Source organism: Rattus norvegicus, chromosome 10 (assembly GCF_036323735.1).
Source record: "Rattus norvegicus strain BN/NHsdMcwi chromosome 10, GRCr8, whole genome shotgun sequence".
NCBI lineage: Eukaryota > Metazoa > Chordata > Mammalia > Rodentia > Muridae > Rattus > Rattus norvegicus.
Genome location: NC_086028.1, coordinates 95,006,730 through 95,022,773, shown reverse-complemented (window position 1 = coordinate 95,022,773; position 16,044 = coordinate 95,006,730). Strand labels below are relative to the sequence as shown.

Sequence of the window (16,044 nt, the reverse complement as noted above, 5' to 3'; positions counted from 1 at the left end):
TTCAGACGAAGAGGTAAAGTTCTCAGCTCCTCCTGCACCATGCCTGCCTGGATGCTGCCATGTTCCTGCCATGATAATAATGGACTGAACCTCTGAACCTGTAAGCCAGCCACAATTAAATGTCGTCCTTTATAAGAATTGTCTTGGTCATGGTGTCTGTTCACAGCAGTAAAACCCTAACGAGGACAGGGGGATATCAGGGAAGGGTTGGGGATAGTTGGACCTGGATAAGGAGTGACTCTCATCTCCTCTCTCCCAGGGAGATGAGTAGGGAAAGATGCCAAGAATAGAAGAGTGGAGAACAGAACCACCTCCAGTGGAGGACTAGAACTGTCCCGAGGACATAGAAACAGGTTCTTTTTTAGCATTTAATTGTAATTTTCTTTCTGTGTTGTTTGGTCTCTCTCATTACTCCTGAAAAAAGCTAGGTCCCCACCCCTTCCTGGTCTTAGTCACACTGCAGAGGCTTTGGGGACTTGCCCGAGTTCACACTTGAGTGGCAGCCTGTCTCAGTAGCTCCCCACCCTTGAGTCTCTCTCACAGACAAGCCTGTCACCAAAAAAGCATCTACTTCAGAGAAGCCTCGGGGGAATACCGAACGACAAATAGTGAATGTCTCTTATGGACATCGGCCAAGCAGGCAGGAAAGAGACATTAACCCATCTCCCTTACCCCTTACCACTGACAGACCCAGGAAAGAACAGATGGTCTTGAAAGGGGATTCATGGCTGGGGACCACCCAGGGTGTACCATATAGACCACAGGACGTGCTGTGGACAAGGTGTCTGCATCTGCACCCAATTCTACGCCTACAGACAAGACAGAGTCTGCTGACCTTTACCCCTTCCATATAACCACTGTCTTACTAGTGTCTGCAGAGCCCCCGGGGGGAGCTGATTTTCCAATGGGATTAACGGTCCAGCCACCTCTGGCTTGCCTCTGTTCTTGCCAGATGTGATACTCTATCCGGAACACGGATGGGGATGTCCATTTCATGTACCACATGTGGTCAATCCTCCATGGACAATAGGGATGAAGATGCCCATCTCAGGCACAGACTGAGAGAAATTTCCCTAAGGTTCTTTTTGTCCTTCCAGGGGACACCGTGGTTGCCCCAGTAACTGGGAAGAGGCCTGGCATTGTGCTAAATATCTCAAAAGGCATAGGGCAGACCCCACCTGCCACAGCAAAGAATTAACCTGGCTCAAAATATACACAATGTTACATTTCCAGAAACCCCGAGTTAGAATTGCAGGATAAAACCATCGCACCTTTTCTACTTTGCCCCCAAAGCCATTCTTCTGAAGGCAACTGAACCTCTCAGCATGGAGAACACCCAAGCTGATCGGCTCATCACTGTTGCTCTCTGGTCTCCGGGGCAACATTTCGCCCACAGTTTGGAAGCAGCCATAAGTACAGATCACCTATATTTGATAATTGTGTCTTCCGACTCTGGGTTGGAGAGGGGCAGCCACGTGCAAAGTCTTTCTGAAATACTGTTATATCCCTTAGGCACATGTCCGAATATATTAATCTCTAAAAGATAGCCAAGGAGATCCATGCTAAATGCTCCCCGGCACGCCCTTTCTAAATTTAATTTTTATTATATTCATTTGTTTTTTTTGTAGTGCGTCTGTGTGTGGGCACAGCAGGGTCAGATGACAATATGCAGGACTCAGTTCCCTCCTTCCACCATGTGGGACCCAGGGATGGAGTTCAGGTCACGTTTGTAGGCTAAGCCGTCATGTTCCCCCGCCCCCTCCCTGACACCCCTGCACTCTGTTTATAACATTTTCTGTATTCGTGACAGTACAGACATATTAACCCGACTATCTTAAGACGCCATGCTTTCTTGGGGCCATTTGAGTAGAAGTTGAAGGAACTCTGGCCATGAAGAAGTTACCTCCGCTAAGGACGACCTCTATCCCCAAAGGACAAAGCACTTGAACCAGTGACAAATCCCGGCTCCCACACAGGGAAATGTGAGCGCTCCATCCTAGGACATGAATCAAAATCACGTCCCCCTTAGGGCTGACCTGAGGGGCCACAGGAAAAGGCAGTAAGAAGCCCAACCCACTCACGTGTTCACTGGCACAGATTAACTTGGGAGAAGAACAGGAGGGAGAGATCAGCTGCCCTCCAGACCAACTTCACACCGAACACGTCCTGAGAGGGGCCGACGTGCTCCAATAGTTTTCTTCTGATAAAGTACCAAGAGGCCCTCAGGAAAACACTATCTCTACCAAGGACTCTCTTTAGTCACCAAACCTTGGCCTCCACCCTTGTCCTCTGACGATCAACGAGGCAATAGCCAACTGTGGTGCTGTAATTGCTGGTAGCTACAAACACAGTTCTCAGATGAAAAGCCACTGCCTATGTTTTGGCAGTGAAACCCCAAGCTTTGAAGACTCTATGGAGTTATCTGTGCCTGTGCAGCCCAGCGCTTGCCCCCTTGATAAGCGGTCTGGATACACCCCGGTCAGATCTATAAAAAACTGCCCTCCTGGCCCTCTTCCAGACAGCCTGACATCACGGGTCCCAAGTTGTGTGGTTGTTGTCACACCTGCTGGCTCCCACAGACTGCATGCTGCCCCCTCCTGATAGCCCAGGGATGACCCACAACCCTTGAGGGGATGGGGGCTGGCTGAGGTAATACCCACTCCCCTGGGCTGTCAGAGCTGCTCGATCCTCCTGGTCCTGGCTTTGGTCTTAGCCCTTCCTTCCCTTCCTTCCCTCTGGGTCTGGAGATGTCAGAGAGCACTGGCGATGCTCGCTTTCCTCTGGTTGGCATTGTTCTCCTGCCAGAACCCATCAGGTTGGTGCCAGGGAACCTCTCGACCAGGCAGACTGTATTGTTCTGAGGACATGAGGAAGTGCTTCTATGGAGGTTGTGCTGTGTTGGTGAATACAGGGCAAACCCAGACAGGAATGACCCATCTGAATCAGTGGGAAGTCAGGCCCAGGAGATAGCACAGTTGGTAAAGTTTGCCATACAAGCATGTCATACAAGCTGAGTTTGAACCCTGGTACTTATGTAAAGAGTTGGGTGTGGAAGCATGCTCTTGTGGTCTCAGTGATGTGTAGGCAAAGAGAGGAGTGTCCCTGGGGCTGGCTGGCCAGATACCTAACCAAACTATTGATCCACCAGATTGTAATGAGACCCTGCCTCAAAGAGAAAGGTGAGCTGGAGAGATGTCTCGGAGATTAACAGCACTCACTGCTCTTACCGAGGACCTGCGTTTGGTTCCCAGCACCCACATGATGGCTCCGGTGGCTCTAAGTTCCAAGAGATCTGATGTCATCTGCTGACCTCAAGCACACGTGGACAAAGCACCCTCGCACGTACAAGTCTTAGAAATTAAAGTCATAGAGGAAAACAGAAGGTGGGTGGCTTCAAAGAATGACACCAGGAGTTGGCCTCTGACCTCTCTATAGACAAGCATGTACACACACACACAGAGAGAGAGAGAGAGAGAGACAGACAGACAGACAGACAGACAGACAGACAGACTTGCACATGAACACATACACCAATGGTTGATGTCTAGTTTCTCTACACATATGCACATAGGCACACTCGAACACACACACACACACACACACACACACACAGAGAAAGAGAGACTTGCACATGAACACATACACCAATGGTTGATGTCTAGTTTCTCTACACATATGCACATAGGCACACTCGAACACACACACACACATACACACACAGAGAGAGAGAGAGAGTGAGAGACTTGCACATGAACACATACACCAATGGTTGATGTCTAGTTTCTCTACACATATGCACATAGGCACACTCGAACACACACACACACATACACACACACACAGAGAGAGAGAGAGAGAGAGAGAGAGAGAGAGAGAGAGAGAGAGAGACTTGCACATGAACACATACACCAATGGTTGATGTCTAGTTTCTCTACACATATGCACATAGGCACACTCGAACACACACACACACACACACACACACACACACACAGAAAGAGAGAGAGAGAGAGAGAGAGAGAGAGAGAGAGAGAGAGAGACTTGCACATGAACACATACACCAATGGTTGATGTCTGGTTTCTCTAAACATGCACATAGGCACACACGAACACACACACACACACAAAGAGAGAGAGACAGACAGACAGACAGACAGACAGACAGACAGACAGACCTGCACAAGAACACATACACCAATGGTTGATGTCTGGTTTCTCTACACATATGCACATAGGCACACACACACACACACACACACAGAGAGAGAGAGAGAGAGAGAGAGAGATCTGTACATGAACACATACACCAATGGTTGACGTCTGGTTTCTCTACATGTATGCACATAGGCACACACACACACACACACACACACACACACACACACGCCCATTAAGTATATAGATGAATACTTTTTAAAATGACTTGGTGAGGGGTCCTAGCTATACAGCAGGGTTCCTTAGTTTTTGTGGCAATGCCCCCAGAGACCCACTGTAGCTGGATTCCTGCCGAGAAACTGGCCTTATCTATTAGCATGAATACACTGGAGGGAGGTCGCACACAGAACGCTCCCATCTAAATGCGTTCCTAGAGGAGACAACTGCAGGCTGTGCTGCCCAGGGCTGGATGACATCCTCCCCTAACGATGAATTCTTTTCCTCTGAGTCCACTGGGGCCACCTGTCTCCTCCCTGGCCTCCAGGGCATTCCAGTGTCCGTATTTCTTTCCTGGGGCCGTTTGATCACTAGTGATGCACAGGCTTCTCAAAGCCGCCTGGAACACCTATCCTAATCCCAGGGATGAATAAGTAGAGTTCACGGGATCTTCCCTCTGGCTGCCATCTCTGGCTGCTTTTCTCTTTAGCACACGCTAAAGAATGAGAGCTGAGGGGTAGAGACCAGCAAGGCGCCTCATTGACTCAAGTATCATCCTCAGGAGAGGGCTTGGGCCCTTCGCAGCCTGCTTTGCCATATGAAATTGCTTCACAGGCAAATCCACACTGCTGTCGTGAGAGCTCGGGAGGACGCAGAATTCCTGCCCAAGACAGGTAACCAACGAGCAGTGAGTTTGCTGGGATCTCCAGTCACCCACATTGCCCACATTGGCTCTGAACCCCCACAGCCAAAGGTCATTCAGATCTCCTACCTTAACAAGGCAGTGCTGGTAACATTGACTGGAACTCTGCCAGGCCAGTAAGCCAGTGCTGGGACCCGATGCCCACCTTCCCAGGTGGTCTGCTTGGCTGGACTTCCCCCTGTGAGGAGAAGCCATTGTTTTATGAACATCAGTAACTCAAGGCCTCTTTTTCAGCTAAGAGATGGCCTGTGGGTAGACAGTCCCTCTCTAGGAATATCCAATAATTTCAACAAAGAAGTATGTCGTTCTAAAAAAAAAATTAAATAAAAAGCCAGGCAGTGCTGGTGCATGACTTTAATCCCAGCACTTAGGAGACAGCGGCAGGCAAATCTCTGAGATTGAGGCTAGCCTGGTCTACAGTGTGAGCTCAGGATGGCCAGGCCCACACAGAGAAAACTTGTTTCAAAAAAACCAAACCAAACTAAAACAAAACAAAGTGAAAACAAACACAGACAAACATCCTTTGATTTTATTGGACTTAACATATATAAACAGAGCCATATATACATATATATACACACACACATATATATATCTATATATCATATATAACAGTGTTAATTTTGTTAATTCCTTTCATGACATCCCCCACTCTAAAGTGTGTTATTTTATTCCCAATGTCTGTGTGTCTCCACACTGTGAGACCCAAGACATCCCAGGTACTTAAGGGACCTTTGTTGAGTAGACGAATTTGTCTTTCAGTTGATCATGTCTGATTAGGACGAAGAGAGAGAGAACGGACCCCTACAAACTGTCCACACCCACCTAGCGTGCATGAGGCTAGTACTAACTATTAAGTCAAAACTACAATTCTTTGGAAGAGGGAGTCTCCTCAGCTGTTTAATCCACCCAGTGCCTGGCTGGTCTTGTGCGAATTTATTTTGGTTTGCTTTGTTTTTCCTTGAGTCAGTGAGTCGTTCTGATGAGGCAGTTATCAGTCACGGTTCTGATTGCCCGCCTCTTGGCGGGAGGTAAGAATACCCCATGTGCAATCTATGAGGAGAGGCGTTATTTTTGTTGCCGAGTCAAAAGTGACCACCAATGTAATGACAGCCCGTGGGCTGGAAGAGATGAGGTCATGTTTTATGAAAACATCCTGAATACACATGTTGTATTGAATTAACCATGACGGGCTCCGCCGCCCCCACACACAACACACACAACACACACACTCCACCCTTATCCCTGGTTGAGCCAGAGGCCAGGGATTCCACAAGGTTCGCGTGTAAGAAGTTCTTCCAAGACAAGTGCTGTATGTGGCTCACACACACTGTGGTCATGCGACTTCCCCGAGTTTGGCTGGTATAAATAAAAGTGATCGTGGGTGGGAAGTTGAGGTGACCAGGATGAAGGCTTCCTCCCTCTGTATTCTCACTGCCACAGAAGGAACCTTTGATGTCCCTGGCTCAGTGAGCCATCCCGGAAAGGCTCCAAATTCCTGGACTAGCACATAAGGAACTCCGGAGTGTTGATATAAGGAGCTGACGTAAGAAGCTGGACACAAGCCAACTCCCACCCTATGGACTGTTTATGTGGTAGAGCGCTTGCCTAGCAAGTGCAAGGCCCTGGGTTCGGTCCCCAGCTCCGAAAAAAAAGAAAAAAGAAAAAAAAAAAAAAAAAGAAAAAAGAAACCAACTGAATCCAGACCCAGCAGACTGGAAAGGGCTTTGATTAATCCAGCGTTTCTCAAGGTGTGTCCTTTCCTCTGGAACCTTTGCTTCCAAAAACACCCAAGACCACTCTGATTATTCACGCACCTGGAAGAGAGCATCCAGAACTGTGGGGGAGCATAAAACACGTTTCCACGTGGGTTCAGAAAGATAATGCTTCAGCTTAAGGCCAAGCAGCAGTGAGTACACATACAGACGCATGCTGGGGAATCTGTGGGTCTTTCCAGCCCTGGGAGGGACCTCTGCGTGGACACTTTTGGTGTGAGTGGGTGGAAACACGGGGCCCTTTAATTTATAGCCCGTGATGCTCGACATTCAAAGGGCCCCGCTTAACCTTTGAGGCCAGATTCTCAGGCAAAGCCAAGGCTTTAGATTCAGTTAGTAAATCATTACCGCTACTCAGAAAGCAGGAGATCTGCAGCTCAGATCTGTGACAGGCAAAGGGACACCTGTTCGCAACGACACTTTGGGCAGCAGCCCCTTTGCAGACCACTGACCTTCCCCAAGGGTTTCTCAATGGAAACAGTTTCACTGTGTTTGCCATCTCTCGGCAGAGGGTCAGAAGCTGGAGGGGTTAGAAGGAACTGCACTGGCAACAAATGTATCTGTTAACACCGTGGAAAGTTCAGCAACTGATGCAGAAAAGGTTGGCCCGCAGAGGCCCCTCAACACCACCACGTGGGTGGAGCTGTTCAGCGAATCCAGCTGCACCTAAGGTTCTAATTTTAACTGAAAGACGTTCCAGCCATCCAAATGATCCCTGTCCCACAGTCCTTGTATGCCAAAGGAATTGAGCTTGAGTCCTGAGTGTGGCCAAGCGATCACCAAAGTAAATATTGATCAACACACACACACACACACACACACACACACACACACACACACACACACACACTGTTCTGCTCCAAAACCCAGTTTCTCACCAGTCCTTCTAGGAGGAAGAAACATCTCTTTGGTATCTTCCATAGACCCCCCCCCCAAAGTGCTGGGGTGCTATTATCAGACACATGTGCTTACCAACTGGTTTCCTCTGGTTTACCGGTGCTGGCAAACAAAGACTGAGCCCAGCCTCTAGAGAATAGATGCCTCTAGTCAGCTATTTTAGTCCTCATTCCAAGCTAAAGATAATAGTAACAGTAACCATAACACCATCTACTAATTGATCCCTTATCAAACACCAGACTAAATGATCCTAAGTACGTGGTTAAGTGCTTTCCTGTGTAATATCATCAAATTTGGATGATAATCTACTGTACATTTATTTGTGTGTGCTCACGCACACCGCATGTGTGCACATGCATGTGCCTGTCCTCTTGTGTGTACCAAGATTTGCACGTGGAGGTCATAGGACAACTTTTGGGATCTGGTTCTCCTCTTTCACCATGTGTGTTGTGAGCATCAAACCTAGGTGTTTAGGCTCCACTGCAAACATCTTCATCCATTGAACCATCTCATCACCCCTTGTATGACCATCTACACACTATGATCCCCATTTTTGTCTAATAAAAATGCTCTTAAAAGGTTCATTTTTTTCAGTATGGCATGAACTTGGGGCCTCTCCTGTGCTAGCGAAGTGCTCTAACACTGAGTCTAAGTTATATCTGCAGCCCTGACCCTTTTTCTAATTCTTACTTTTGAAACAAGGTCTCACTAAGTTGACTGGGCTAGCCTTCAGTTCACTATGCAGCCTAGGCTGCTTTCTCAAATTGTCAAATCTTCTTCCTCAGCCACCGGAATAGCTGGGGTAGCAGGATTGTGTCACCAGCCCTGGCTGAATTTAAATAGCTAGAAAATCCAGATCAAACTACACAGCCAGGACTCTGAACGATGAAACCTTCTAGCATAGCATTCCACATCCTAAATGCATGTCAGAATCACTTCTTTAAAAACACCATGGTAAAGCCTTTCTCCTAGAGGTTGTGATTGGTTGGCCTGATTTGGAGTGGGGGCACCAATATCTTATAAAGCTATCCCAGGAACATAACTTGGACAGGACTGATTCCCAGGTTAAATGGGGAACAGACACTATGCCCTTCAAAGCCAAATGTAGCTTATGTGCACCTTTGTATGTGATTGTTCACATGTAGGTATACATACATGTGGAGATGTATGTACATATGAGTGTGGGTGTGGAGGCCAGAGGTCCGCCTGTTTGGTTTTGGTGTTTTTTGTGACCCTGAAAAGCTAAGCTGTCTTGTCCCATTCAGAGCACTTAATTTCCAAATAAGAGAGAAAAATCTACCAGGCGCAATGGCTCATGCCTATAAGCCCAGCATTTAGAAATCTGAGACAGGAGGATCACTCCTAGTTCAATGTCAGCATGGGATATATGGTGGATTCTAGGCCAGATTGATCTACAGAGTGAAATACTGTCTCTAAATTTAATTAATTAATTAACCCCTCAGTAGACCTGACCTATGACCAACTCATTTCTGACCTTTCACCTCCACTGATTAGTAAGATCTGGACTGTTTCCTGATCACTCTGGGGACCTGGGAATTATCAGGAAGTTACGGCTTTGGGGCCATGGCGGGCAGAAGCACAACATTGCTGAGTTTTTATTGGCCTAAGATTCTGAGGAGGTCAGGAAGGGAGAAGCCCCGACTGAGACTTCACCCTCCTTACCTAATTTAATCGGCTGGGACTCAGAAAGTGTGGTCACCACCCAGGCTTTTCCTCTGCCTCACGAGCCCTCCACTCTATGAGACATCTTTCCTTCTCCTTCTGTGGGCTTCAGGACAGGGCCACACCAGCAGGCGATTTGTGACCGGTCAGCTGGCTTGACCGTGTGGAAGAGGGGGCAAAGGTAAGGTCTGACTCCTGCTCTACATTCTGCATCAGCCCCTACCACCTGCTCCTCATGCCCAGAGGCCTTGGTGCCCCACAGTGACTCAAAACCTCACACTTCCGTGCCATTTCATGAAGAGCTGGCTGGCAAGCCCCGCCCAACACACGCACCCAGGAACTGCTAGCCAAGCACAGCAATGGCGGAAGAGAATGGCTGAGGATTCTCCCGGATCAGCCTTTGTTTTAACCACACAGCAGCCAGCTCATCAGATTTGAAGACCCAAGCCAGCTGACTTCACTCTGCCTCCCCATTGGCTCAACCACAAAGCCTCTAAGAGGGGAGTAGCAACTAGAGGTCAACCGTGGGCACCTTCTTCAGGGGCTATCTACCTTATTTTCAGAGACATGCTCTCTCACTTGAGCCAGAACTCAGTTGTTAGGAAGTAAGACGGGAAGGAAGGATGATCCGCTTGTCTCTGCCTCCCCTGCGCTGGGATTGTGAGCATGACCCATTATACGCAGCGTTTTAAAAACAGGCTCCAGGGAAAACTTGGGTCTTCATGCTTGCAAAGTGAGCATTTTTACTGACTGAGTGATCTCCCCAGCCTTGTGTGCTTTTTAACCACAGGCTTTAAATGGGCCACACCTTTATCCCTAATGCCGTAGCATCGTAACCATGACTTCATTAGTTAACAGCGGAAAAACATCTAAGTCCACAGCTTATAAACTTCTACGCACTTTTTGATTTGGGAAAGCTATTTGTAAATCTAGATAAGCTTCAGTACTTTGATCCATGGCTCCGGTACATTAAAAGTGTGAGCTCTATTTGGCTTTCTGTCCAGAGATGCTTGTCTACGGCCGTGACACTGTATTTCAATGCATTTGTGGTTAGTTATGACTCTAATTAAAGCAGAACCTCTTACTTAAAGCAATAAATATTTAGCCTCAGCAACCAAAACATAAACAGAACCATGATTCATAAAGTTGCTTACTTGTTCTTCCCACCCTGGCCTCAGAAGCAAAGTGCCATTCCGCAATGTATCACGGCAGGGGCAAGCTGACCAAGACTCCCTGCTGCCCACGCCTAGGAACAGCAAGCGTCCGTTCCCGGAAAGGGTCCAACTACCATGTTTCACTGAGTCAGGAAAGCAAGCAGCTCTCTTCATCCAGGAGCACGGCCAGACAAAAGCTCCTGTAAAATACGGACTTCTGAAGCGGCGAGGTGGCTCCCTGATTAGGGGTGCTTGCCTCGAACCCCGAAGACCTGAGTTCTACCCCTAGGACTCCTGAAGGTCGCTATCTCAGTGGCTAAGGAGCTTGTGGCTGAGCCTAATCAGCTGAATTCAATCCCCAGGATCTGGACGGTGAAAGGAGAGAGACCTGACTCCTGCAAGTTATCTTCTGACATGGGTACCATGGTAGTACAGGCATTCTCATTCTCTCTCTCTCTCTCTCCTTTTACACACATGCACACACACACGCACACACACATGCACACACACACACACACGAAATATACAAAAGTGTTTTTTTCAAACACTCAGATTTCTGGGTTCTCTCCCCCAGAAACTCTGATTCTCTGATTGACTAGGAAGCATGAAAAGCAGAAAGAAGGATCCAGACTCTAGATGATGATAATGTTGGCAATGGTCTAGGAACCCGATTTTGAGGTAAATGGAGGGCGTGGTCAGAAGGGCACCTTTAGAACTTAGCAGATCCAAGTCCTGGCTCGGGGGCCCCTCCTTTCAATCAGATAGACTTGGGTAGAATTCATAACCTCCTCAATCTCCATCTTGTAGCCATGCAGCAGAAAACGACTTTACTTATCTCACAAGGCTGTGGGAACAGTTACCGGCATATCTGATAATCTCCTTCTTAAATAATTTTTGAGCATCATGGATGGGGCCAGTTTGCCAGATTTCTGTCTGCAGGTGGCAGTTGTGAACCCTCAGTCCTTTATCTGACTTGCTTGTCCCACACTGGCATCTCCGTTTGCGGTTTCTAAAGAAGCCTACTGAAGGACAGGCATCCTATACAACCATCCAAAGAGGCAAGTTTCCTTCCTAAATGTAAATATATATATCCTTCCAAGGATATCCATAGAATACTAGTTTCCTAAAAGCACAGAGAAGCCGGGCTTCAGTGGGATCCAGACCTATGGCTGGGCTGAGGTGGTCCTAAGTCTGGTGACTGGAACATTACAACAAGCCAGTGACTAAAGGCTAGGAAAAGAGACTTCAACTCCCACAGAGTTCTTACCATCGAACCATATCTGAGCTAGACCCAGCAGCTAACAGTTCCTGGCCAACTCTATCAACTTATATACATTGTCTCTATCTCTGACCTTTCTCCACCTTCACTTTAATCCCACAACTGGACAGGAGGACCCGGATGCCAAGAGATCTGTATCCCCGTGTGAAGGTTTATGCAACGGCCGGGTAGGACCAGACTGCAGACAAGCAGCGTCTCTTAGAAATGCAGATGATGCCAAGTTAACTGTTTTCTCATCACCACAGGAGAGGAGGGAGCACTTCTGCTCTTCAAATAAAACAAAGGAAGATTTTTTTCCAGACAGAGGAGCAGTCAGATGGGGCGGGGAAACAAGGTATAGATTCTGGACCTGGCAGAAGCCAGGTTCAGTGGGATAGGCTAGAAGTCAGACTTCCTGAACAGGCAGGTGACTGGAGCATGGGGACAGTCAGGTTCTCTTTCATTGAGAGAAGGTCAGCCTGATTTGCAGCCTGTGCATGTGTGCTCGTGATTCATTCTCCCCCCCCCTCTCTCTCTCTCTCTCTCTCTCCCTCTCTCTCTCTCTCTCTCGCACATTCTCTCTGTCTCTCTGTCACACACACACGCACACATACGAGCTCTCTCATGCACATTTTCTGTGTCTCTGTGTCTGTCTCTCTGTCTCTGTCTCTCTCTCTTTCACACACACACTCTCTCTCTCATGCACATTCTCTGTGTCTCTGTGTCTGTGCCTGTGTCTGTCTGTCTGTCTGTCTGTCTGTCTGTCTCTCTCTCTCTCTCTCACACACACACACACACACACACACACACACTCTCATACACATTCTCTGTGTCTCTGTGTCTCTCTCCGTCTCTCTCTCTCTCTCTCTCTCTCTCTCTCTCTCACACACACACACACACACACACACACACACACACACACCCTGTTCAGTCTCTCTTCATTCCAAGATGGCAGGAGCATCCTTACTCTAGCGCAGGGTAAAAAGATGACTCCAGGAGACGCTGCCTCATCGCATCAGCTGAGCTGGACGGACTAGCCAAGAAAGAAAAGGAAGATGAGGGTGCGGGGGTGGAGGGGGCCTGGGAACAAGGGAAGGTAGCACGTGGTCTGACGCAGCAAGTTGGCTTGGGGAGAGAGAAGCAAGGCTCTCAGGACTGTTTGTCCTACTCTGTTGATAAAACACTGTCTTCCCTTTCGTGGGCTCTTGAGACTGGGGTGAGGGTGGGAGTGTGGGCTTCCCAGGTCAGGAGGAGCAGGTGGTCCAGGGGGACCCAGTTCTTTACTCACAGCTCCCTTCCACTACAGGAAGGCTCCCACCAGGCTTTCCCAAGTTGGTTCCCTGCAGCGTATCCAGGCGGTGAGAGAAAAGGGGGCTTGGAATCATGGACAGGGAGCTGAATAGAGTTCGGCGTGGGGAGAAGAGAGATACTCTGACAAATTTTCCAGGCAAGGTTGACTTTGAGAACTTTGAAAACAAGAGAGTGTTTTCACTCAGCTCTGACGCCCTCACCAATTCAAGTGTCGTGCCCACAGATGACCACAAGTCATAAAATTTGTCAGCCCAAAACAGTGTAACAAGAAGGTAGCTGACCCCAGCTCTGAGTAGTTTCCCAAGTCAAGGTCTCGAAACACTGGGAGGTCATCCATACATCATTTGTCTGGTAGCTCTGTAGGAAAGTCCTTCCGAGGGCTTGCCCAGCCTCCATTCAGAGAGGAAGGCCCAGGTAGATTCTGCTGTAAATAAAGAAAGTGAGTCTCGGGGAGTTCTCAGGAATCGCACACACCACACTGGGTGCCTGTGCAAAGCCTCTGTCTGATTCTACTTGAGTAATGAAGAGGGTCTCTCACCTCCCAACAGGGAAGAACAAAGCTCCCTGTCCGATTTCATTGTTAAGCGGAGCTCCCAAGCCGATAGGGCTTCTTATCTCTCCATCCCTCCCCCTCCTGCTTTAGAGTGATTCAGGGGGGCTAACGATGTTTTCCTTGACAACCATGTAGTCAAGAAACAACACGGGATTTTCCAGACAGCTAAGCAACGATCAGGTTTTGAAAGGTGGGAGCAACCACAGTCACATGGGCTGTGGCATGAACCCAGATCACTTGACCTTCTTCCATTACCATCTGGCCTGGAGCAGATCTCCTCAGCCTCCGCCACCTACGGGAAAGTGAGTAGGAATATACATTTCAAGTTCTATCCCAATTCTAGCATTCCTTGAATGTTGAAGATCCCAATTCTGCTTCCCTTGTGAATAATGCTTAGCTGACTGGATATGGTAACACATACCTATGATCTCAGAGTTCATGGGGCAAATGCAGGAGAAGCTTGAATTCAAGGTAACTGGGGCTTCATAGTAGACACATACACACATGAGCACATGTATGAGCACACACTGACACATACATGAGCATACACATGTGAGATATACCATCACACACACACGCAAGCATACACACACATGGACACATACCCAGACACACACACACCCAAACACACACACACACACACACAAACACACAAACACACCCAGACACATACACACCACACACACACACACACACACACACACACACACACACACACACTCTGCTGGGATCCTTTTCCTGTGAAGAATTCACATAGGTAACCCAGGGAACAATGGGTTGGTTTTGTTTTTAAACACTGTGGTTGTTGTTATCCCTGCTCCTTGTCTGGCTTTTTGAGACAGTGTCCTTACATGTCTCAGGCTGACTGACTTCGAGACAGTTTCCTTACATGTCTCAGGCTGACTTTGAACTTACTACGGAGCCCAGGCTGACCTCCAACTGGTGGCAATCCTTCTGCCTCAGTGTCCTGAGTGTTAAAATTACAAGCACTGTACCACCATGCCCAACTTGGGAGCCATAGGTCCAGAGATATAAATTACAGGTTCAGGTATCATAGACAACAGTGTTCTAGGCTGGTGGTTCTCAAAGTGGCCAGTGATATCAATGTTGTCGTGGAGTGGCACAGAAATGCAAAACTGGCATCATCAACTGATGACCTCTTAGGTTGAAACTTCATTTTAGCAAGATCCCCCACAGGATCTTGTCCTGTCTACTTAAGGCAGCCTGAGAAGTGCTATCATGGGCCCGGATTCCTTCAGGTCAGAGGTTTTGTTAATCTTTGTTTCCTTGGGGGAAATTTCTGCTCCTGGCATACAACAGATGTCCAATAATTAGGTAGAACAGGAAACAGCAGGTGCTAAGCAAATGCTCAAAGAAGGGCTTGTTTCGGTTTTTATTGGTGTTTTGAGACAATGTCACAGATATCCCAGCTGGCCTAGAACTTACTATATGGGGTCGAGGGTGACCATAAACTTCTGTTCCTCCTGCCCCCACCTTCTGGGTACTGAGATTACAGACACAGGCACACACTACCACACTTGGTTTATGTGATGCTGGAGATTGAACAAAAGACTGAGTTACACGCTGGGCAAGCACCCTACCAACTGAGCTCATGCTGGGCAAGCACCCTATTGATGGAGCTACACATTGGGCAAGCACTCTAGAGACTGAGTATAGCCCCGTTCCGTGTTTGTCCCAATAAAACTTTCATGTTTATTTTTCAGTGCTGTATGGCAAACTCACATTGCTGACCCTGGGATACACCTCCAGTTCCTCTTAGTTTCTTTGTTTCTTTTTTATGAAACAGTAACAGTTCATCACCTGAGGGAAGGATTACCAATCACATGTAAACTCCCTCTTAAACTCAGAGAGGAATCACCACTAATTTCCTGTAGTTGTAGGACCTCGTTCAGGACATTTCTGAGAAGACGTGAGCTTACTTCTATGTAATAAAGCTACAATTTGCACAAAGCAGTTATGCAAAGCACGTGCCCATGCTTTGCATAGTACTTTATGGTTTCAACCACTGAAAAATATTTAAAGTAAATACTTCCAAGTCAATCAAGGTCCATCCACTTACTGTTTCTTTGGTGGTTCCTCTAAATGGACATAACTCCTCTAAACGCTCGCCTTGCTGAATATTTAAACTGTGTCCAGCTAATTCTCTGACCCACTGCAATGAGCATCATGTACATGCCCTGTGTGCCCTTGGCTAACGAGTGCCCTAAAACAAAAGCTTCCAGGAGGCGTCTGTGCATCAAGAGACATATGGACATTTTCAAACCATTGCTCCACACACCAGACTGTCCCCAGTGTGGCTACTCCCTCAGTAGGTAAGG

At 47.8% G+C, this 16,044-nt stretch overlaps 1 protein-coding gene across 16 annotated transcripts in view; it reads right to left on the bottom strand.

Moving 5' to 3' along the window:
- The window catches only part of Arsg (arylsulfatase G), a 150,928-nt gene that overhangs the window by 40,248 nt on the left and 94,636 nt on the right, over nt 1–16,044 (bottom strand). For 14 of the 16 annotated variants that reach the window (XR_005489859.2, XM_063269225.1, XM_008768369.3 and 11 more), the window contains one exon: nt 5,144–5,252. Coding sequence is in view for 15 of the 16 variants with exons in the window: in XM_063269225.1 (XP_063125295.1) it covers nt 5,144–5,252 (109 nt within the window). In the remaining variant the exon portion in view is untranslated. Of the gene's footprint in view, nt 1–5,143; nt 5,253–5,589; nt 6,892–13,280; nt 13,998–16,044 lie in introns of those variants that run through there. The other 2 variants (XM_039086177.2, XM_039086176.2) reach the window with 2 other exon arrangements.